This window comes from Labrus bergylta, chromosome 10, assembly GCF_963930695.1.
Source record: "Labrus bergylta chromosome 10, fLabBer1.1, whole genome shotgun sequence".
Taxonomy (NCBI): Eukaryota; Metazoa; Chordata; class Actinopteri; order Labriformes; family Labridae; genus Labrus; species Labrus bergylta.
Window position 1 is genome coordinate 17,949,331 of NC_089204.1, and position 22,671 is coordinate 17,972,001.

The 22,671-nt window shown below is 41.6% G+C and overlaps 1 protein-coding gene and 1 pseudogene across 4 annotated transcripts; both read right to left on the reverse strand.

Annotated features, from left to right (window-relative positions):
* Positions 1-130: 130 nt before the first annotated feature.
* On the reverse strand, positions 131-16,770 carry ppm1ba (protein phosphatase, Mg2+/Mn2+ dependent, 1Ba). 4 transcript variants are annotated; one of them, XR_010667042.1, is made up of 7 exons: positions 16,384-16,770; positions 9,111-9,998; positions 8,408-8,525; positions 6,970-7,084; positions 6,539-6,596; positions 6,261-6,411; positions 131-3,568 (listed from the first exon to the last, which is right to left on the reverse strand). XR_010667042.1 is itself a non-coding variant. In XM_065959545.1 (7 exons), coding segments are annotated over exons 2-7 (1,188 nt in total). In that variant the 5' UTR covers positions 9,990-9,998; positions 16,384-16,770; the 3' UTR covers positions 131-3,567. The 4 variants fall into 4 exon arrangements, 2 of the variants coding, with proteins under 2 accessions (XP_065815617.1, XP_020505890.1); XR_010667043.1 differs by having other exon boundaries at positions 16,317-16,770; XM_065959545.1 differs by lacking the exon at positions 6,261-6,411 and adding an exon at positions 4,332-4,348.
* A 1,832-nt stretch (positions 16,771-18,602) lies between these two features.
* LOC109996216 (uncharacterized) lies at positions 18,603-21,721 on the reverse strand (annotated as a pseudogene).
* Positions 21,722-22,671: the final 950 nt, after the last annotated feature.

Consider the following 22,671-nt stretch of genomic DNA (forward strand, 5'->3'; position numbering starts at 1 on the left):
ATCACAGATCAATTACACAGAGCCCCTCTTTCTCATTTTTGGACACCAAAATAATGCTTGTATAAATGCTCCCGAAATAGTTAAACTGACAAATCATCTGGAACTCAAACAAAAGAGACTGAGACTGTAACCAGTTTCAACTTAAATCCATCATTTATTGACGTTTATGTTCACTGTATGGTCTGTAACATCACATTAGCATACTGGGAAATTAGTACAGGAAGAAGGGATGGTAATACCCTTTGTGTTTCAGAAACCTCACCTCCGTTTAGTCTCCTAAAAAGTCAAAGGTGAAGGTGAGTGGGTTATAAATTACTTTCAAATCAGCTTATCTTTACCTCATTCGGTCTCAAAATACAGCATTTTTAAAAGAGCTAAAAAGCACAGGAATAAAATTTAAAAAAATAAAAAACAATTGTGGAATTTATCACTGCCATCACACATCAGCTTGTATAAAAAGAGTGAGCAGAGAGGACAGAAGGAGAAATAGATCACATGTTGATTTCTATCCTTAAAAGCCCACGAGGAATGTCATCTTATTATGTCAACTGTTGTGTATCTGTTTCCAAATTATTCGCTGGCCTGTTGCAGTCACAGTCAATACGCAACATCAATTTATTTTTACTCGACAGATTCAAAGTCAGAGTTAAATTATTCAGGATTTTTCAAACCTCAAAAGTTTCCATTGAAAACTATCAGATCTTTCCATGTATGAGTATTTTCCTCAGACAGAAAATAAAGTCACCCCCCCCCCCCCCCCTCCCAAAAAAGAAAAGGGAACCCAAAGATCTTGTTATACATCATTAAATGACGGCATGATGAGGAGAGCTACAGGTGCTGCTTGTACTCAGTCCATGCAGTGGAATCAGTGTGAATAATGGTAGAAGAAAAAAATACATTCAAAAAAAATAAACATTTCTCCCTCCTAACGTCCTGTTATCCCTCTCTCAACCCAGTGTCTGAAATATCTGAAACATAAACCTAAACTTCAGGACTGTGTTCAGTGTGGTGAAACCCAACATGCTGTTAAAGAGCCAGCAGAAATCCAATCTAGTCCACAACAGATTATATTCAACTTTAGGACAAATATTGCGAAACAATGAATTCAAAATGATCCCTGTAATAGAATAAAGAACAGATTTATAAACCGAGGCTTTCAAATAAATTGTTTTTTCACACCTTCCCTCTCTAACCTTGTGTTTCACCACACTGAACATGCCCTCATTATCCCCATCCGCCCAGCAAGAACATTTCCCACTTACACACAAAATACACTCCCCACTCAATCACAAAACATGCACAGCTATAGAGACCCCCAACCCTCCCGCTTCCCTCCACCACAAAACAAAGGGGGAGAAAAAAAAAGTCAATCATCCCATTAAAACAACTCAACTGCAAAAGAACTACACATTCAAGTACCTATTTGTCATATGGCAACAAGAGCAAGTGTACCATGAGAACATAAATCAGCCAGCAAACTCTTTGTTAGGCTATTTCTCTTCCAATACGGCCACTTTAGAAAGCACAAGGACTTTACCAGTGAATGATTGGAAACAATAGTACATGTTATGATTTTTGTAAATACTATTTTAATGCATCTACAGAAAAGAGTATCTTGTTAAGTGTCTACTTCGTCTATGAGCACAGTTGCATAAAATACAGGAGGCCTTTTTGTTTTTTTGACAAATAGTTGTGTCTGAAGTTTCAGGTATTAGTGCATGGGTTGACAGAAATGAAATGGACTCCTGGTTAATCCGAACAGTCTAAACCAGGGATTTCTCTGCCTTCATCGTCCTGTGCCTGTGGGGTGAAGTCTTTGAAGGTAGCTGTGTGGGGGGAAAAAAAAAATCAAGGACAGGAACAGCTCTTGGGACTCTTGTCTTTTGTCCTACAGTGTCCCTCCTTTAATCCATACAGTGGAAATCCTACCTCCCCCTAAATCTGCTGTAAGAGGTCTATTTTGTGCTCCCCTTGTTGTTTTCTTACCCATCTATAATAAGTACCACAGCCAAGGTACTCTAGAGAAAGCCATTTCTATATATCAAAAATGTTATAAAATTAACCTTTTTTTTTTTCATGGAGTTGTTTCAATCAAAACAAAGAAGGCATTTTTTTCGTTTTTCTTTAAACAGGATCTTTAAGAAATAGAAAAGGCAAGTTTGAACAGAAGCAGGAATTTGAAAGTGTTGACTAGAAGACGAGTAGGAGACTAGAGCTCCATTACCAAAAAAAAACCCTGTCTTTGGAAATCTGATGAGTGGTAACACTGTGTGCAACTTTTTCTGTTTTCTAAATTGTCTACACATGCACACACAGACCACATCGCATGAGGCCACAAACGAACACCACGGCTGGGAATTAAGATGAAACAACTCAAAATATATATCAATCTTTATATTTATAGGAATTTAATATATCATTTCTAATTTTTTTTTTCTATCTCTGAAACAACAAACAGGTTGAAAAGCTTACAACTCTGGAGATGTCTGTTGATACAAATGACAGCTGAGTTTGTTCTGTCATGTGTTTGAAACGGAAAGGAAAGCAAACAGAGCGCGAGACAAAGCGGAAGAATGAGAACGTTTGATAATATTCTTTGAGAGACTGGAGGAGAGAAAAGTGAGCAGGGACGTGCAAGAAGAGTCAACCGCCTCCATCGGATTCCTAATCCTGTTTTAGTTTGGACTCGGTACAGAAGAGCCGAAATGGAATCTTTGTTGCCAGACGGACTCGGTTCTTGAGAGTGCTCCCCTCGTTCAGGTGTTCAGCCTCAGGTGAATGTGAGGTGTTTAACTCCGGGGCATTTTTGGATGGCCATCAGGAGTTTGAAATCAGTTCTTAGAGGCTTGCTCCGGGGCCTCTTTATGAGTACCAGTAATGTTCTGGACCCCAAGCCTGTCTGAACTGGAGAGGTGGGAGTCGGAGGCTGGTGCGGTCCAATGTTGCCAGTGAGGTTCACTAATCAAAACAAATAATGCCAAAAAAAATGCAGCAGACGAACTGCTTGAGTCTCGCATCTTATCCATAAGTAGCTGGTTTAGTAATGATTTGCTGAGCAGCTGTTGGGTTGTGTCTCTCTCCCTCTCTCTCTCTCTCTCTCTCAGTTCTTAGACGAGCACCAAAGCGTTCAAAGTAGTCTCCGTCAATCCAACACAAAAACAACCACCACAAAGTAAGCAATAAAAAAACAAGAGCCAATAGAAATCTGTGCTCATTTGCCTCTTCTCTGATCTCTATATGGTATATGTAGTACTGCTCTCAGAACATCACTTCAGTTCTTCCTTTTTATTTCCCTGTTGTATTCTACAAAAAGAACAAATGAAACCGGTTGTGAGTCCTCCACAACGGGTGTGTTGTTTTGTTTTAAAAGCAGGATTTCGTCTTTGATTGATCGCTCAGTGTGGGTGAAAAAAAAAAAAAAAAAAGATCCCAGAGGAAATTAAAAGGTGACTATGGATGTGATCTTGTGTGGAAAGTGGTCCTGTTTTTTTTTCTTTTCTTTTTTTTCCTGTTTGGGTCGGGCAGTTGTGCTGGGAAGCTACCAGTGGCACTCCAAATCTGCTCCATTCTGCATGAGGAGAGACGGCAAGAGAAGAGGAGGAATGAGTAGAGAAATGATGAAGAGGAGAGAAGAATGGGAAATGAGAAAAGGGAAAGTGAGGTGAAAGAAGGAGGACAAAAAAAAAAAAAGGCATATCTTATCAAATCTAGAAACACATTCTTTACAGCAACATTTCATGATTTTGTTTCCAAACCTTGACTTCAAAGGCCACGTTGTCTTCTGATCAACACAACAAAAACAATAGGGAAAAGCAGTAACAACAGATTAAGCCAGGGAACACTTTCCACCTCAGTGTATGGGTTCTTTCTGCAAAAATACACCAACACATCAAACCCACGGCCCTTTCATCTTATTAAAGGGTGTCGCACAGAAAGGCATACCGCTGTATACTCGCGTGCACAAGTGGGGAGATACCGGAAGACAGGGCAGTGCATGCGTGTGGGGCTGGTGCATGCGTGTTTGTGTGCGTGTGGAGCGAGAAGAGGGACAGACAGGACCAGAGACAATGACCATTCATCCGCATCCGACCTGGAGAGTCATGTCTGCACACAGACGTCTTACAACTTTAAAATGGAGCTCCACATGCTAGAAGGTACATCAGAGCTTGGACTGGAGACTGATGGGACTGATCGGGGAAGTATGTGCAGCAGGTCGCCACTCGCATGCCTGTAAGAATGAGTGTGTGTGTGTGTTTGTGTGTGTGCGTATAGATGAGGGGTTGGAAGAAGAATGGGAAAGGGGTGTCACAGTTATATATGTTGTCACTTACCAAATGAAACAGGAGGGCTGCGTTAATCAGAGGGTGAACACACAGTTAGACAAGTCCATATAACCCTCATCTCTTTGTGTGCTTAGGTACACTACGTTTTTGGGTCGAGTGATTGTGACATATTTGTAAGAAATATCTCAACATAAAAACCATTCAATGTGGGTATTGTTCACAGGAGCACTCATTAAGGATCCTAAGGCCCTGACACATCAAGCAGGCGGCAAAGAACTAGTGCCAACGAAGGGTGCCTGTGTCATCGCCTCACGTCTTGGACAAAAGGTTGCACTAGAACAGGCCACAAAGACTACAGCTGACAGGCCAACCACCACGTATACGTTCTGCGCATGCGTGAGGGGCGGCGGTAGCTCGCTGTTATGATACGAGAAGACGATTTTCACAGCGCTGTCGCACACCACTCGTATTATAGGTAGCCTACTAATCGAAAAATAATGTCTGACAAAAAGTTGAAAATGGCTCTGGCGTTGTCAGCCCTTGGTCTTGGCGGAAAAGGAAAGACGAGGTTGAGGCGACAAATAAGGAAAAACCGCACTAATGGGTGAAAGCGTGGATACTACAGGGGCAGGCTCAAGGGGCTTTCCCGAACATGTGTCGAGAGCTGGAGATAAATGGAACTCTGAACTGCCAATCAGAGAGATCCCTCTCACCGACAGCCGACGCCGATTCATCATGTCGGGAAAAAAAAAAAAAGGCCGACAGGGGCTGACGGGTAGCAACGGAGCTGGACACATCTCAAAAACTAGGGCGATGACCGCTCACCGACAATCTCCTTTGTGTGTCATGGCCTTTAGATAGAAGATAGAGTCAGTAGCTTTTTACAAAAAAAAAAAAATAAGACTTATTACAAAAGTAATGCCACACAACCATGTGTGTATGAGCCTCCATAAATGTGTGGTGGTGACTGTGATTGTTGGCAGAGGGCAGGTTCTCTGCAGTCATTGTCTCTGCATCCTTACAGACAAACCCAGACAACATCTACACGGTGAACACAGAGTCACTCCAGGCATAATCTCCAAAACAAGCAAACACACACGTCTTCTCTGAGTCATTTTCCACCTCCACCAGGACTTTTGATAAATCCCTCAATAGTAGACACACAGACATACGAGGACTCATTAGACTTAACTGCTTATAAACAAGTTGACAATTTTATAATTTCACTGGAAATGATGCTTATGATTCTAAGGACTGTAGTTTTAGAGCACCATTTCCTGAAACATTCGATTCATCATTTAAAAACACAAAACACACCATCACAGAGATAACCACCCATAAGCTGCAAAAACAGAAGGCAACGGGACCACAGAGGTGTCACCATTTCCTGCTTTTCAGCTATTATGTCATAGAGAAGAAGAAACAAGGTGCTGGTATGACTCCAACATTTGTTCTCAGAGTGTGGCCACAGCCTTTACTCCCTATAGATTAGGAGACCTCAGCTTTTATTTGAAACAAACACATTAAGAGAAACGCGCAGCAATTCAGAAACGCTGCTATTCCAAAAAAAGCAAAGGCAAACGTCCAAAACAAATGCAAAGCCTGAGACGCGCTGCGAATGAAGCCAAACAACTGCATTAACAACAAATACGCTGAAAATAAACAACAGTCAAAAACACACATATTCAGACAACTGCAAGAGACAAGCGGTGCAAATCCAGCCTTTCAATGGAAGTGCTCCAGGCCTGTAGGGGCGCTCTGTGGGACTGTTTATAATTGATGGCAGAGGAGGAGGGGGGTAAATTGATCAAATCTTTAATGCAAAGGGTGGAAGAGAATGCTTTCACCTGCATTTCTCAGTTCCACTAGAAGGGCTTTAGATAAAGCCATGTTGTCATGCATGAATAACCGATTAAGAGAGCTGACAGGAAGGTGTGCATCATGCATTGTGCACAGAAAAACAGATGTTTAACATACTGGAAGGGTGAGGTGAGCTCACAGCCATCTCTGAAGTCACTTTAAATACTTCATCGGCTGCGGTTTTGGAGAGTGAAGCTTACACACAAATTGGCTGTCTGGTCCACCAGACGGGATCATTCAAAATATCATAACAGGTTTTCAGAGACCACTGAAACCCATGTGTAAAAGACAAATGGAACAAGTTAGACTGCTTGTATCCCAGATGTGTCACAAAGCCTCAAGATTATTTCATATCACATATGGAAATAGAGTTCATCCTGGTTACTGATACTCACCCCATCTTCCTCCTTGTATGGGTTTAGACGGTTGTAAACTGCTTCAATAACACTGCGTCTGTGGGAAGAACAGATACCAACAGCCTTTGGTCTCTTGAGCTATTCAGTTCAAACAACAGAAGCTACAACAGAGGGAAAGCGAGTGAAAAGAAGAAGGAACAGTAAGGTCTCCCTGTCAAAAAAAGGAACAACATCTTGCTGTCATTGTAACTACTGCAAATTTGAAAAAAGTCATTTTTGTCCCAGGGAAGGCAGGTAGTTCTAACAACATAACAATAATTACCTTGGCTGAGCATACACATTAACATAAGCCAATGAGCATAAGAAATGAAATAGTAATGCCAATGTCTTCCAAACTCCTTGAACGTGCAGGATGTTTATGATTGCAGGATATGGTACTAATTATCACTTAAACCAACGGTTGTCCTTACTTGCTTGCCAGGCCTCCCCCTGGTGGCAGGGTGGGCATGCCACTGTCGGTGGAAAGGTTCCTCATCACTGTTACCAGGTCCGGAAACCCCTCCTCTCCTGGCCGAGACAACATCTCTGAAACAACAACGGATATGTAAGACGAGTCAGTATTAGCAGAGGTGGCGGCTGCCAAGAACCACCAGAACAGCTGGGGATATGAGAGGAGAGAGAAAGGAGAGTAGAGGACAGAGAAAAACAGGGATAAATTAGGAGAAAGGAAGTGAAGATGAAAACCATACAAGTGAATTTGTGGAAATGATTGTGTGCCTGAGACACAGAGAGAGGGGGAGACCGTGACACAAAGAGGCCTGCAACTGAGCTGAGAGTGGCATGAGGCCAGTTCAATGTTCAGCCAGAGCATTCCTCTCCCGCTTTCTTTCTTTCTCCAACTACTTTATTTCTACCCTCCAGTATTAGACAGTACCTGAAGCCAAACATCTACTGTGCCGAAACATAATCAAACTTTTACATGACAGTGCTTTAACATGAAACGTAAAATGATTCAAATCTGTTCTGGAGTGCATGGCAAACCATTGGAAGACCTTTAAAAGATTTTGAAATGAATCATGCATTACCACATGTGGTTACATAGCTGAACAGCCAACACAACAACGTAAGTTCTTAATATGAAACCTAGTTTTTTTCCATTCTGTGGAACCAAGATAGAACCAGGTATGAACCAGTGGTAAGATTCATTAATAAAGTGTAAAAATGTGAAAATATATCTCTTGATATGCCCAAATCTGAAACCTGACCAGCGCTAGTTTTGTGCAATAGAACAGTAACCAACCCAGAGGCAATAATCTGCACCATGTTTATAATCTTGAGAAAAAATGAAATTAGGACGAAAAAGAGAGAGAGAAAGACAAGGAGGTGAAGTGATTCCATTAGAACAAAAAAGTAAAAAACATTTTAGGGATGGAGGGGAGAGATAGATGTGTTTACAGAGAGCATATGAAGGAGAGGGGTGAACAGGGAATAAAGAGGGGAGATGCTTGCTGAAATGGAAACGGGGGTCATGATGGTGTCATTCCTCTGCTGTGAGCCGGAGCAAACTTGGCTGGAGGTTAGACAATAGAGAATGCCGGGGTCAGTCGGTGAAGAAAGCATGCATACAGATATGATACAGAGTTTCAGCTGGAGAGAGATCCTGTGTCTCCAAGAAAAAGCTTTTTAGAAGCCAAGATAAAGAAATGTTAATCCTTACTACATCCATCAAACAACAATATTGGGTGTATTTTGATTATAAATACAACTGTTAACCCACAGAGCTGGTTTTCAAAAGAGATGGAAGAGAGATGAATAAAATGAGCAACTACCGGTATCATATTCCTCAATCTCACTTCGTTTGCACATAGATTAAGCAATCATCCTCGTTCTCCTCACATCCATTCTCACCTTCCACTCGAGACTCCAGGTATTTGTTGAGTTCAGCGTCTTTCCTCATGGCTTCCTCTGACACTTTGGGAGCGCTGGCCAAACACACTAACACAACACTCATGTTATCCCGACTCCCCTGAGATGGACGGGAGGAGAGAGGAACCAAAAGACAGAGTATGTAAGAGAAGGGCTCAATTATGGTGCTGAAAGGAATAGTGGAGGTTACTTCTGGGAACAAATAATTTGGCAATTTACACTCACACAGCTATGGCAGCATTTATAACAGACAGCTCAGATTCAATAATGGGACATAAACAAGACATTTTATACCAAATGTTTTCCCAACTCACTAAATCTCCTGTTCTGATGAAACCTTCAGGATTTCAACAGCGATCTCTCAAGCTGGGTTTGACACTTCATACTTCAATTCTTGTACATGCAGATTTGAATTTGTCCTTCTCTTGTATTTTAGAAACCCTTACTCTAGGACACAGAAGCTTGAACAGCAAGTTCCTTTTCAGCTTTTAAAAGCTCTGGAAAAACTCTTCACTGACATTTTTGCACATCTTTTAAATAGATAGTTTGTAACTTGAGTAGCTTCTTAGCGACACAATCATTTTAAAACCATCTGTCAAATTCCCCAAACTCCAATCTCCAGAAGCCATTAGCTAAGTCACAGTAATTTACAAAACTACACACTCATAACCAAAAGTGTACCCACCTTGTGCAGGCAGGTGTCCACTACTTCATTGCAGACCCTCTCCAGGTCATCAGACACCTCAAGTCTAGATTTCACAAACTCGCACAGCTCCTCGTTGGACATGACATCCCAGATGCCGTCACATGCTAGGACCACAAACTGGTCCTGTTCTGGGGACCGAACCATCTCAAACACAGCCGGTTCTGGACTGACCAGCTGCTCTGTTGGGCCCTTGCCTTCCACGCACTTGTAATCGTAGTCCCCCAAGGCCCGGGATACGGCCAGTGACCCGTTAACCCTCTGAATCATCACTGAGCCGCCTGCATTCTGGATCCGCTCTCTCTCACGAGGGTTGCAAGGCTTGTGGTCAAGTGTGGAGAAGCACACATGTGAATTGCGGTATAAAACTGCTCGGGAATCCCCACAGTTAATGAAGAAGAAATGATCCGGGGACAGGAGGACTCCCACTGCTGTAGAGCCACTTCGGTCCATGCCATTGCGAAGGTCAGAGGAGCTACGCATGTGCTCATCAATCCTCAGGAAGCCTGTCCGGATCCCAGCTTTCACAGCCTCCACTGTAGGAGGAACTGAGGCTGGGTGGTCGTTGTTGGAGCTATCTGAACCGCTTTGTGACGCTCCAGCCTCTAAGCTGGCACTGATTATGTGTTTTAGAAGGTGCTTAGAGCAGTAGTTGGCGACCCTTGATCCAGCATGACCATCGTACACAGCGAAAAAGGACCAGTCAGTCATTCCGGGAGCAGGAAGTTCCAACACAGATGTATGAGCGTCCTCCATCTCCACCCGCCAGCCCTGCATGGAGCTGAGTCCGAAGCGAAGGCCATTTCCCTCGCCGTGTAAGTTGTGCTTCTCCGTCTTGGGTTTGTCCAGGAACGCACCCATGGCTCTGTCCTAGAGAGAACAGTGAGGACACAGGACAAAATCAGAAAACAAGTCAATGAACTCATCTGTATAGTAACACAATACTAGAATTGTCAATTTGATGACACATTAATACAAATTAAAATGCTAATCTGCAAAATGGTGAAGTTAAATAGATGGTAGACATCTCTATTGACTCACTGTTTTCCTCATTTTATAATTACAGATCAGCCCAAATTCTATATTTAAAAAATATCAATATTAATCAAATACTCTTTGTACAGTTGTTTGTAAAATAAGTTTAAGTGGGGATTTGGTCGTTTCCTGAAACCATTGTGCCCTTTTTGTTACCAGCTGTGTGACTGATCTCCATTTCTATTGGATAGTGCAAGGTCTGGCACCTGGTCTTTCTTTTAGGGGGAAGTTTTCACACAGTTGAATTCAATTACAATAATTATGGCTTTAATCAATTTACCAGTGAACAAGTGGCAGGGCCTGTTATCCTGCATGCTGACTTAACCGTATGGCTGATGAACCTAAACTCAGGTTCAATTGTGAATGTATTTGTCTGAAAGAAGCAGGGTTTGCAACACATGGCCATTCATACACTACATCAAAGGGGCAGCAAAAAAAACAAAAAACATGTGAATCATCACGGGAAATCATGAAAATATCAGATACCATATTTATATAAATAAAGAAGTAGACAGCAGCAGGAAGTAGTACAAATAACACTGTAAAACTCAGAGGCTGGGAGAATACTTTCTTGAGACATGATCATCAATTATACCAGTACATAAGGAGAAATGTGATTTCAGGTGATCTCTGTTTCGTGTTGTTTAGCCTCCACACAGGTTACTACCCTCTGCCATTTCAATGTCATCATACTGAAAGGCTTAGACCTATTTGGCCACATACCTCTCTAAAACTAAAAGGTCATTTCAAGCAATTTGTGGTATTTAAGTTAACAGAAAACTTGAAGTAGATACAATAAAAACATGTAAACTAATGACGCATAGTCAGATATTTAACAAGACTGACATGTGTTACTTTTACCTGATAGGGCTAAAGGAGAAAAGCTCAACCAAACAGTGAACATTCCTCACCATTTCTAGCACAGCCACTTTATTTAGTGCTAAAAATAACTGGGGAGTTAGCTTAAAAGCTTCTTTGGCCATTAAGAACTAGCCATTGAGCGCATTAACAAACTCCATGGAGTAATTCAGGGGATGTGTTCCCAGTCTATAACTGCATTAGCTGAATATACAGCATCATCAGGCTGCTTGACAGGACTGAGAAATTCTGGATCAACGCTATGTTAATTGACTATATATTTATCTTATGCAAGACCATAGATGACTTACACAGTCTTATTGATTGTCGCACCGCTTAATGGCCTTTTGGCCTGGAAAACTGCACTTTTAACTTAAACTTTTACATTAATACAGGCTACTAACAAGCTGTGGGCAAACTCAATGTTCAGCTCTCTTTATGCACACTTGGCTAAGGCCAACCAGGCCGTACAGTGAGACATGTGTGCCACGCCATGTGGTACAAGAAAATTGGTCTGTGCTTCAAATGATCACACCTGTGCAATGAGAGAAAGACAGATGCGTTTTTTTTGGGAGAGAGGTGTGTGTGTGTGTGTGTGTGTGTGTGTGTGTGTGTGTGTGTGTGTGTGTGTGTGTGTGTGTGTGTGTGTGTGTGTGTGTGTGTGTGTGTGTGTGTGTGTGTGTGTGTGTGTGTGTGTGTGTTTTCACAACCCAACCCAAATATGTTTTTGTCCTATGGCAAATAATGTTGTTTACGTCATATAATTTAAAAAGTTTATCTGAAAATGTTTCTTGTTAAGGTTCGGATTTTGTGTATGGACATGCAACATGAATGGCCTTTTCAGCGCTTTGAGAAGTCAGAAGACTAGAAAAGCACCATATGAGCTCAAGTCCATTTACCATTTAAATGATAAATTGCACTACTTGTGGTCGGTTTTAGAGATGTAACAGACATTTATATATGTTCCTACAAGTTTTTGTCTTGGGCTCCAAGACAACAACTTCTGTAGCACCAGTACTATGGGCAAAAAAAGTTAAACGGAAAAGGATATTTTTATAGCATACAAACTGCCCAGCTTTCCAATATCAAACATTTCTGTTTACCCATGACTTGAGGTTAAAGGCAATCAATAAACATGAAACAAAATAATGCTACCAAGTTATAAATCATTGCAATCAACCCTCCATCATCAAAGAAAGCTTTCCAACTTTCAACAGAAAGTCGGTGGTACAGGTTCAGTATTTTTTGTTATTTTTTAGAAAAGCATAACAGGTGTGTTTTTGTTGCTGTGTTGGCCTACACACACACACACACACACACACACACACACACACACACAGGGACAATTGGCTACTGATCACATATCAAAAGGCTGAGAAGCATCACTTGCACAAACCACTTGAATTATTACCTTGAAAATAAATGTATTCACACAAACACACATTCATCTCATTATAGAGCACATATCAAAGCCATGTGCAAAAATCACCAAACCAAATCATCTGCTCTTTCACCTTCGTTGCAAGTACATACACACTCAGTAATAGCTCAGAACAAATCACATTCAACGGCGCTAAAATATGCGCAACACCCTTATGGTCTCGCATAAAAAATAAATACCTGCATGCATAACTTATAAGCATACTGGTAACTCCAGGGAGTGATGTCACCCAGCCTGATGTTTCCATGGATACAAAGCTTGGAGTGACAGTTGAGTGGTTTCCTTAGCAACAGAAGCAGTGGTTGTTGGTGGTTACACTTTTTAGCATGGGACTAGATAAGGGCACAGCCATGCGTCTGTGTGTCCTTTTGTTTGCAGGTTTGTTCATGTGGCCATTCATGGAGTGCATACAGTATGTATATATGCTTCAGGTTCCCGCTTGGGTGTTAAAACTGACCTCGCTCTGATTTACTCGTGCCATAAAGCTGTTTTTCTAACATGGAACACGTGAAATAAAGTGGATGGCTGAGCTGTTAAAGAGTTTATAGTTGGCTAACAGACAGGTCTACTGGTTTTAGAGATCTGACAAGCAGGACAGCTTTAATGAGCTAACTCAATTTAACAGTCAGCTGCTTATGGGATCCACACAGGACAGGATTAACCTATCAAACACAGAAAACACACAACACTGGACTACCAAGAAGAACAGTCCTCCAGTAAATGTTTATGTCTGTATTTGTTCAACATATAGAAAAGTTAACTTTTCCACCTAAATGATAGGAACACAAATTGGCCGTCTTCTAAATGATAAGTTCACATTTTTGGACAGGACGCAAACTCCATATAAACTAAAGATGCGTGTTGTCAGACATTTCCCAATCTTCCATTACACACCATAATATTTATGTTGGAATTTATTGACAGCGTTAATGAAATTAATGTTAATGTACTGCATGCTTTGTAACTTGCTGGTCATAAAACACATTTTTAAATGGACTTCTTTGTCCGCAAGCAAAAGCAAAATGTAGCATGGTTGTGTAGAATCATAAAACTTTACACAATCAATGATTTGCATTTGGTTTCCAAAAGGATAAATACACCTGTCTAATCATAAAATATACAGCTTTAAGTATGGATGCTACTTGTGCCGTTTACTAAATACAGTGCAGTCTCTAAAATGCATCATACAATGTGTCTGTCTCATGTTGTGTCAATGTGTCTGTCTAGCTGCCTTCATGTCTGGTGAAACATTTTTATATTGAAGTTTTCCCCTGGTGCAAGCAATGTAAAAAAAGTAGTGGAAAAATCAATGCACACTGACTAAATGGCCAACTACCATCATGCACTCAGCAGGCAGATATGATACAGCCAGATAAGAGGAATGACCTGAATAGTCTGAATATTGTTTTGTCTTTTTGATCTGACACACTATATCCTCTGCGAAAAAATATTCAGTATGATGGCACATAGTTTATCAGTGAACAATGTTGGCCAAATTCCAGATACACGATTGGCAAAATATAATTTTCCAAAAAAAACTGAGCAGTTCACAAACTTTACTACAATGTTTAGGGCTTTACCTCAATACCTTGTTGAATTCTAAGATTGTATCCAAACCAGTTCTGGTTAAATTAGCAACCGGTTAGCATCACGTCAAACTTAAAATGATCAATTTCTACCAATAAGCTAAGATTGAAGAAGTAGTCCAGGACATGCTTTCCTACATAATCAGTTTACTTCTCATGTCAACTTAAAATGAGCATGGCCTGGAAACAAATTGAGCTGCTATCTTCAATGCTGTGGGCAAGTTATCATTTTGAATGGATATCTTTTTAGGCTATGAAAACTAATTTCTAGTTTAATATAGCTGTCCCCAGCTGTTATTAGGATAGGAAAGCTGGAGACACAGGAAATGTGGGGAGAGAGATTGGAGGATGACATGACAGGCACCAAAATAGCGCCAGGACTGGGAGTCAAGCCTGCGACAAGAAATGTAGTCTCTGTACATAAGATGCCCTCTCTATTAACTGAGCCAAAGCACCAATGTTGACTTTCTTTTACATGCTTTTATTTGGTAGTGGTCTGACTAAAAAAACTGCATATCTTCTGCAGGACAGGTTGAGGGCGAAAGGGGCCACATAAGTTAGCAACATCAGGATTTAAATAAGTAAAAAATCTGTACACCCTGAAGATCTGCTCTGATGCACTGCCTTGGTTTTTGGTCGACATAAAAAAATATTATTGAATCCTCAAAATAAAGGCTTTTTTTTGTTTGTTTTACTCATTGTACAGGTGGAACAAAAAGGCCGGGGATATCCCAGATCCCCCTCTTTGATGACTCATCACTTAAGTCGCATCAAAAGCAGACAGTTTCCCCAAAACAAGGGCTCTTTGATCAACACAGCTTCAGTCATCTTCCTCGCAGTGGCGTCAAGGAAGCTGGTGCCGATACTTCACCAGACTCCAGCCGAAGAGCAGGAGAGTACATGTGTCATGTTATTCTTTAGTGTGTGGGTTCTCTGAAATAGGAAGTGTATATAATTGCATGGGTCTAACATTTTGCATTAAGCAAACGTTTGGCTCAATCAACCTGCTCGAATCTAAGCCACATCTGCTGTCTTTTAAAGGTTAAAAGAAGGCAGATTTTTTTATAACAATTTAAAGTATAGGCTAGAATACCACTCAAGTGCATTATAACCTGAATCAATAATAATCCGTCTGTCAAACAACATCCATTTGCTAAGCCTGCTCAGTTTATGAAAGTGTATAACTGAAAATGTTAAGCGATACAACTATGGATAGTTTTGCATTTCCCAGATTTCATGCTCTATAATAAATTGGGATATCAGGAAGTATTTATGTTGGCTTATTTTGAAATAGAAAAAAAGGTGTTATCTGAAGATTCATCTTCATCTCAGTCCTCCTCTTCTGAGACTCAAACACCACACTTCACCCCTCAGGACACTCGACACCTATCTTTGAAATACTCCAAGCTGCCATTTAAGGATCTATCTGATTGACAACTGCGTCTAAGGTGATCCAATCATCCCACGCGACTTAAGGTGAATAGATGAACGCCTCGGAGTCTGGACGGGCCAAAAACACTGGCAGTAGTAATGGGCTCAAGCAGCGTGGACAGTGCAGGATTTGACATCAAGGTGCCAACACAAACATGCCACTGTCGATGATGCTGCCATTTCTGGAACACACTGTCACACAAACACTGCCAGACACACAGCCACATACTTACCAACAACCCAATAAAGCAGCCACAACAAGGCAATAAAACAAGCTCATTCCTTTACTGGTGTTTCATAAACAATCAACACAGAGAGTGTAAGAAAACAAAACATGAAGGAGGTCGTTTTTGGGTTTTTTTTTAACTCTGCTATGTAGACTGCAATAGTAGATGACATTCATAACGACTATAGGGGTTTATATATATCGATTATTATTATGTGAACCATTATCACAGGACAACCATACAATGAAAGGGAGGGACCCATTCACCCAGATTCTGTGGTGTACAACGAATTAAGTTAATCAAGTAATGCCATCCATGTTACTACTGTAACCACTACATGCTAAATATATATATATATGATACTTATAATGAACTAACATTGATAATCTGCAGTGAAACGTGTGAAAACATGTCAACAACATGTCAAATCACTGAACAAAACCGGACCCCATATTATTACTGGTGCACCATCAGCAGAACAATTTGCATTATAATCACCCAAACATGTTCCTACACAACAACGCTTTCATTTAATCGGAGCGACAAACATTGTTTACTGAGTCACTTGTCCCCCAAACTGAACATAAGGCCACTTGTGTTGCTAGCTTACCTTGTTAGCTCACAGTTGTCAAACACGTTGACGGGTTAATGTGAGTGTGTAACAAAACATCACTTACTCTTTACGAACTTGCTATATCGGTCCTTGTCTTGTGGCTTCAGCTGGCAGGTTTGTTAAAGTACCCAGGGCGTGTTGTGATAGGCTTATCTCTCGTTAAGGTTTAGCCACTTTCGCTTCTCGGCCCCCCCTTTTGCTCGTCAGCTAGCTCTGATTAGGCTAGCCTGCATTTCACACGACCAGCTCCGGCTTTCAGTGTGTCCCTGCATCGGAATAAGGCTTCTACGTACATGTTTGGCACTGTAGACACGGGAAGCGCAAAAAAATAACAACCGCTACGTGGTTGTTAACGAACAAACAGTCGTTTCAAAAAATGTAAGGCTATCTGTGATTTGAACGACTAGCTAATTGTGGCTAAAAGCTAAATGTATGAGGCAGATGACGTTCTTTCTCGACATGCAGTTTGAGGGAAGGGGGCGGGCCTCTGTGTCTCTTCTGTGATTGGACAAACGCTGCTTGACGCTGAGACACGGTTGGTCAAAGAATACGTCAGTCGGACGGACCTCTCCTCTTAAAACCTACTGTAAACAAATAGTCAAGCAGATTAGTTTCTCCTTTGCTTTTGATTTGATTTTGCAAACCTTTGTTAACACACACTGCAACTTTTTTGAATTTTTCACATTGACCAACATTAAGCCTGTGATAGTCAAGTTTTTAACATGTTATTTGTTGGCAGTAGAATAGAATAATCTACCTTTTATTTTAATAGCCCAATATCCCAAAACACGCCTTCCTTTAGACAGTTTTGGCTTGTACAGTATATCATTTCCTTTTAAGGTGAAATAGTACTTTAAAAAAATCTACAACAGGTTACAACAGCACGATCTGATATCTTTTTAAGGACATGGACAAGGCTCATGGACAAGGGTCATGGACAACCCCTCTCACCCCCTGCATGACACTGTGGGGGCCCTGAGCAGCTCCTTCAGCAGCAGACTCAGACACCCACCCTGCAAGACAGAGCACTACCGCAGGTCGTTCATCCTATCTGCCGTCAGACTGTTTAATCGGACTCTTCAACAACATCACCACCTCATGCTACACACTGTGTGTGTTTTTCTAAGAACAATCCCTTAGTTACTGTGTAATTTTACATTATTGTATTTTTATTTTATTTAAATGATGTAAATATGTTGATTTTTAACTTCTATTTTTATTTTTAATAAGTATATTCCCGTCCCCTGTTTTCTGGAGCTGCTGTAATGCACAAATTTCCCCCACGGGGGATCAATAAAGTTTATCTTTATCTTTTATCTTTAAGAAGCAAGAAGTGGCTTTAGATGATAGATGCATCCACAAATTGCACCCTAGTTTGGAAACCATGATGACTCTGCAGCCTCATGTTTTCTTTATCTGACAGAAGTGTCTGGCCCACTTCCCCTTCTGACAGATTTCCAAAGAACCACTTTCAGGTTATGCCAATCATAACCATTTATCTAATATGGACATGTATTACAGGTTAGCTTAAGCACAATCTAGGAATTTTGGAAAATATACCAGATTTGTGCCAGTGATAGAATGTTGGTTAAATTGAAAATATTGATAATTGACATGACTTCAATGTTGCAAACAGCTACCAAGCCCCAAACAATACAATATATTGTATTAGTTGATTTTGTCATCCAAAGGAATTTGGGGTCTGCCCTCATCTGAAACTTTAATTCTCTGCCCTTTGAATTGGAAAGAATTTCCAGGTGGATACACATATTTTATTGATTTCAGCAAATTTCTTATATGAAGAAAACACTGACTAAAGTTTGCTTTTGTTCCTATTCAATATTTTAATATTGAAGTTCAAATATTACAGTACTTTAAAAAAACATAACTACTCCATTCAATAGGCAAAGAAGCTATTAAGGCTAATAAGCTATTTCATGCTTTAATTGTCCTTTTGCAATGGAATTACTGTGTTTTACTTGCATTTTGTACTGTAATGTACAGTAAAAACATCAAAACTAAATTTTATCACCCATTCCTTGAATACAGTATGCCTAGCAGAATGTCACTACATTGGTGCCCTAATGTCCATCTTTGTGTTTATAGAAGCAACACTCAAAGTATGTCTTCAATTATTAAGGTTGTAATTATAAATATATAAAAGTATAAAACAGTTAATACTAGTGCCAAATGTTCCCCATGTTGGTGAAAGATACATCTTGCGGATGCACAGGGACGCATCATCAGTGATGTAACCTGGGGTCATTGGGTGTTTCGAGTCTTTCAACATCGGACACCCTCGCCCAGGCGAACCGACCGGGGTTGATCAGACCCCGGCCTGTGTCCCCGCAGCGTTTGCCCATGGATCTGCCTTCTTGATCGATAGCCACCGGCTTCAGTTGCAGACCTGATGGCCTTCCCCTTTGCCTCCCCAGTGAGGCCCAGCACCTGGAATACTTTGCAGAGGGACCGCCCTGCAAGTCCTCAGCAGCCCACCTCCAGAGGTTCACAGCAAGTTTTCCAGCCTTGCCTCCTGCTCTCGTCCACCAGCTCCTGGTACTTGGCACACTTCCTCTCATTGGCCTCATCCATACGCTCTTCCCAGGGCCCTGTGAGCTCCAGAATGATCAACTGCTTCTTGGAATCTGACACGATGATCATATCTGGTCGGAGCCGTGTAGATGTTATGCTGGCTGGGAACTTCAGCTGTTTGCCAAGATCCACTTCCAGTTGCCAGTCAGTGGCGGAGGTGAGGAGGCCAGACTTTACCCGTGGTTGAGTGTTGGGCTTCTCTCCGGCTCTATGGAACCTGATGGTCTTTGGCTTGTGGTGACCCTTGACGGTGTTGATGGCTGTGGCTATGCTGTCAGCAACTGCCTTAAGCACCTGGTTGTGGCGCCAACGATAGCACCCGTCTCCAAGGGCTTTTGGGCAGCTGTTGAGGAGGTGTTCCAGGGATCCCCATCCTGGACACTGGGGACAGGATGGTGTTTCTGTTTTGCCCCAGACGTGGAGGTTGGCTGGACTTGGTAGGACGTCGTAAACAGCCTGGACTAAAAACCTGATGCGATGGAAGTCTGCTTTCCAGATATTGGACCAGGTGATCTTTCGTTGCAGAACATTCTCCCATTTAGTCCATGCTCCTTGTTGCCCCATTCCCAACATCCTGCTAGCTCGTTCTTCCTCCACGCCTGCCCGCACTTCCTCCTGAACGAGATGTTGTCATTCTTTGCCCTTGGCCTTGTCCACCCTGGTTGCAGGGAAGTAGCCAATTCCTGCATGCCCTGTGGCTATGGACCCCACCAGTGCCTTCTGCCCCAGCCATGACTCAGCCACCTCCAGAGCTTTGGATCCCTGGATTCCCTGTACTGCAAGACTTCCCGTGTTCTGGACACCATGAACTCTTCGGCAAGGCTGCTGAATGGGCGTTGCAGGATGTTACTGGTGCCATAGAGGACGGAGCTGCTCAGACCAAGCCATCTACGCAGGTAGCTGCTGATGTTTCTCTCCATGGCTTCGACTGTTGTTATGGATACTGTGTACACCAGCAGAGGCCACAGGATCCGGGGCAAGATGGAATGCTGGTAAATCCAGGCCTTCATGGCAGACTTGATTTGTCAACCCGACTCAGCCAGTCCTCAAGCTCTTATTGGTTTTCTGGATGGACGCAGAATCTTTGAGGCTGCAGTCAAAATACTTCCCAAGACTCTTAACTGGCTGCTCTGTGATGGATGGGATGGCGGCTCCAGACAGTGAGAAGCAGAACCTGTCCACTACTTTCCCCCTCTTGAGCACTAGAGACCTTGAATTTTACTGGCTTAAAGCTCATCCTTGCCCAGGTGATGAGCTTCTCTAGGAGAATCCATCTACTGCCCAGGACAGATGTGGTGGTGACAGTCAGGTCGTCCATAAAGGCTCTTATTGGGGGCTGGCGTACTCCTGATTTTTTCAAGGGTCCCCTGTACTCCACCTCTGCTGACTTGACTATCATGTTCATGGCAAGGGCAGAAAGTATGACTGAGATGATGCAGCCTGTTATTATGCCTTTCTCAAGTCGGTGCCAGTCTGATGTACCTGACCCAGCAGTGACTCTTAGCCTGAAATTATTGTAGTAATCCAGAATAAGGTCTGTGACTTTGCTGGGAACATGATGTCGTTGAAGGGTGAGCTCAACAAGCACGTGAGGTATGGAGCCGTAGGCATTGGAGAGGTCCAGCTAGAGTACGGTGAGATCTCTTTTCCCTTCACGGGCCTCCCTGATGAGCTGTGTCACCGCGCCAATGTTGGATTGATTACATTTCAGATGACTTTGAAATAACACTCTATTGTAAACTTTATATTATGATATTCCCATCTAAATAAATGACAACCTGTGGTTGAAACGTTGTGATTCTGATTAATGAAAACTTGCTGTGCCATTTGAGCAAGTGTGCAGGCCTATCTTTTTCCTCAGTCTTCTGCTGTTTTGTCACCTACTGTACGCGATGTGTGTAAAACTACCAACTTTTTAAAAGCACTAAATCAAACAAATAAGAAGCTGCAATCATAAGTTAAAAAAAGAACAACGCTACAGAAAACATTGTTCTTCAGGTGTAGCCTTAATATTGATGAATGAGCTAAATACCTCCTTAGTTTTCACTATGAGTGGAATGACTGGCTGTGCACCTGCTGGCAGACGGTGAACAAATTTGTGTGTTATTATTTATAACAATAACAATAAATCAATGGCCGTTTTTAACTGTGGAATTAAAATGGATTCCAGCATAGGTTTTGAAGCAAGTCCATCATATGAATGGGGGATCTATCTAGTGGCGATAGTGGAAAGGAAATGTTCATAAAAGAAGAGCATTTTTTTAACCATCCAGTATTCAGTTCACCACCGTCCAGCGGTGTGTCCAGACTGGGGTGGCCCAAATTGGGCACTGACTTTTGCAGGTGTGGCCTGAATGTGATGTGCGCATAAACACACACAAATACATAAATATCAATGATTTACCCTGTCGAACTTCACCAAGCATATCTACTTTATAACACAAGATAATGGGAACATAAGATCATTTCTTAATTAAGCAAAAATAAGATATATGTTTAAAGAATTCAAAGTACTTAAAAATGTGCAAACTCCTAAACAGTCTAATTTGTCTAAAAGACAGAGTGCATTACTTTCCTATGCTTTTTTCTTATGAAATAGGTGTGCAAAGTTTTTATTTACAATTGAATTTAAAAAAAAGAAGAAAATATGCTATATTGATATGTAAAGAAAGACACTAGCAGCTGTTGCAAAACAATTAGCTAATACTTGGTTTAAAGTTAAATCCTCTGATAGGGCAAATAACCAATCACTGTTTAGGGTTCTTGGAGTGACACCTGGGGTAGCCAGTCGGATTTCTAGGGGGGCCCATGCCCCCTTGGCCACCCCTTTGGACATGCTCCTGCCACCATCAGAACTGAAGACACTGAATTTTAAGAAAGTATCTTCACCTCATATTATAGATGTTATTATGAGCTATATCCATTATCAAGAAGACTATAAACAATTGATTTATCTATATCTACGTCAGTTGATGTTTTGAAAGTCTTTGTTGTTTACAGTCGATAACCTTTATGATGAAAGCCTGATGCTGGAATATTGATGTTTTTAGGAATCTACTGTAAATTATAATTATATTATGTTAAAGTTATCATTGTTTTTCCCCCTGCAGAACAGGACAAGTAAGTCAAGGCACTGAATTAAGTGCTTGCCCTGTGTTTTCTGAGCTTGTATGAAATCCCCCTATGTCTGATCCTCTCTGCAGAGTGCAGCAATCACGCCTTGCCTTGCCCTCCACTCTCTCAACACAAGAGCTCTTGAAAAGCTGATTTCCTGCTCCTCAGAGAGAGCAGGTTTTCTTTTGTTGACTGAGGAGCCGGGTCAAAACAATAATTGTGCCTCAAAATATACACAGCACATTTGATTTACATGTCACTCTCATAAGTCTGCTCTACAAGCCTCCTTAGCAGCCCCTAATATTACATTAAGGCTTTATCGAACACTTATGTGGGCTAATCATTTTCATTTCCTGACTATAATGTATGGAGTGAATGTCCTTGTGTGTGTGTGTGTGTGTGTGTGTGTGTGTGTGCTAGAGAGAGAAAAACAACCACACACTTGTATACATATTAATGCACATTATGTGAGGGGGCAAGCTGCTCCCCCCTGCTTAATGGGATTAGAGTCATTTACCAAGTGTTTACTAAATGAGAGAAGACCTCTCTCTCTCTTTTTCTTTGTCTCTCATTCTTCCTCACCCTCCACTGTTTCTCTCTCTCTCCCTCTCTCTCTTTCTCTGATCACTAATCAGTGAGACGGCCT

Coding starts and splice junctions, on each gene's coding strand:
- ppm1ba (XM_020650234.3), bottom strand. CDS start 9,989: ATGGGTGCGTTCCTGGACAAACCCAAGACGGAGAAGCACAACTTACAC. Junction 7,085..8,407: donor CCTGGAGTCTCGAGTGGAAG/GTGAGAATGGAT, acceptor TTGTTGTTTCAG/AGATGTTGTCTCGGCCAGGA. Junction 6,597..6,969: donor GGGGGAGGCCTGGCAAGCAA/GTAAGGACAACC, acceptor TTCTTCCCACAG/ACGCAGTGTTATTGAAGCAG.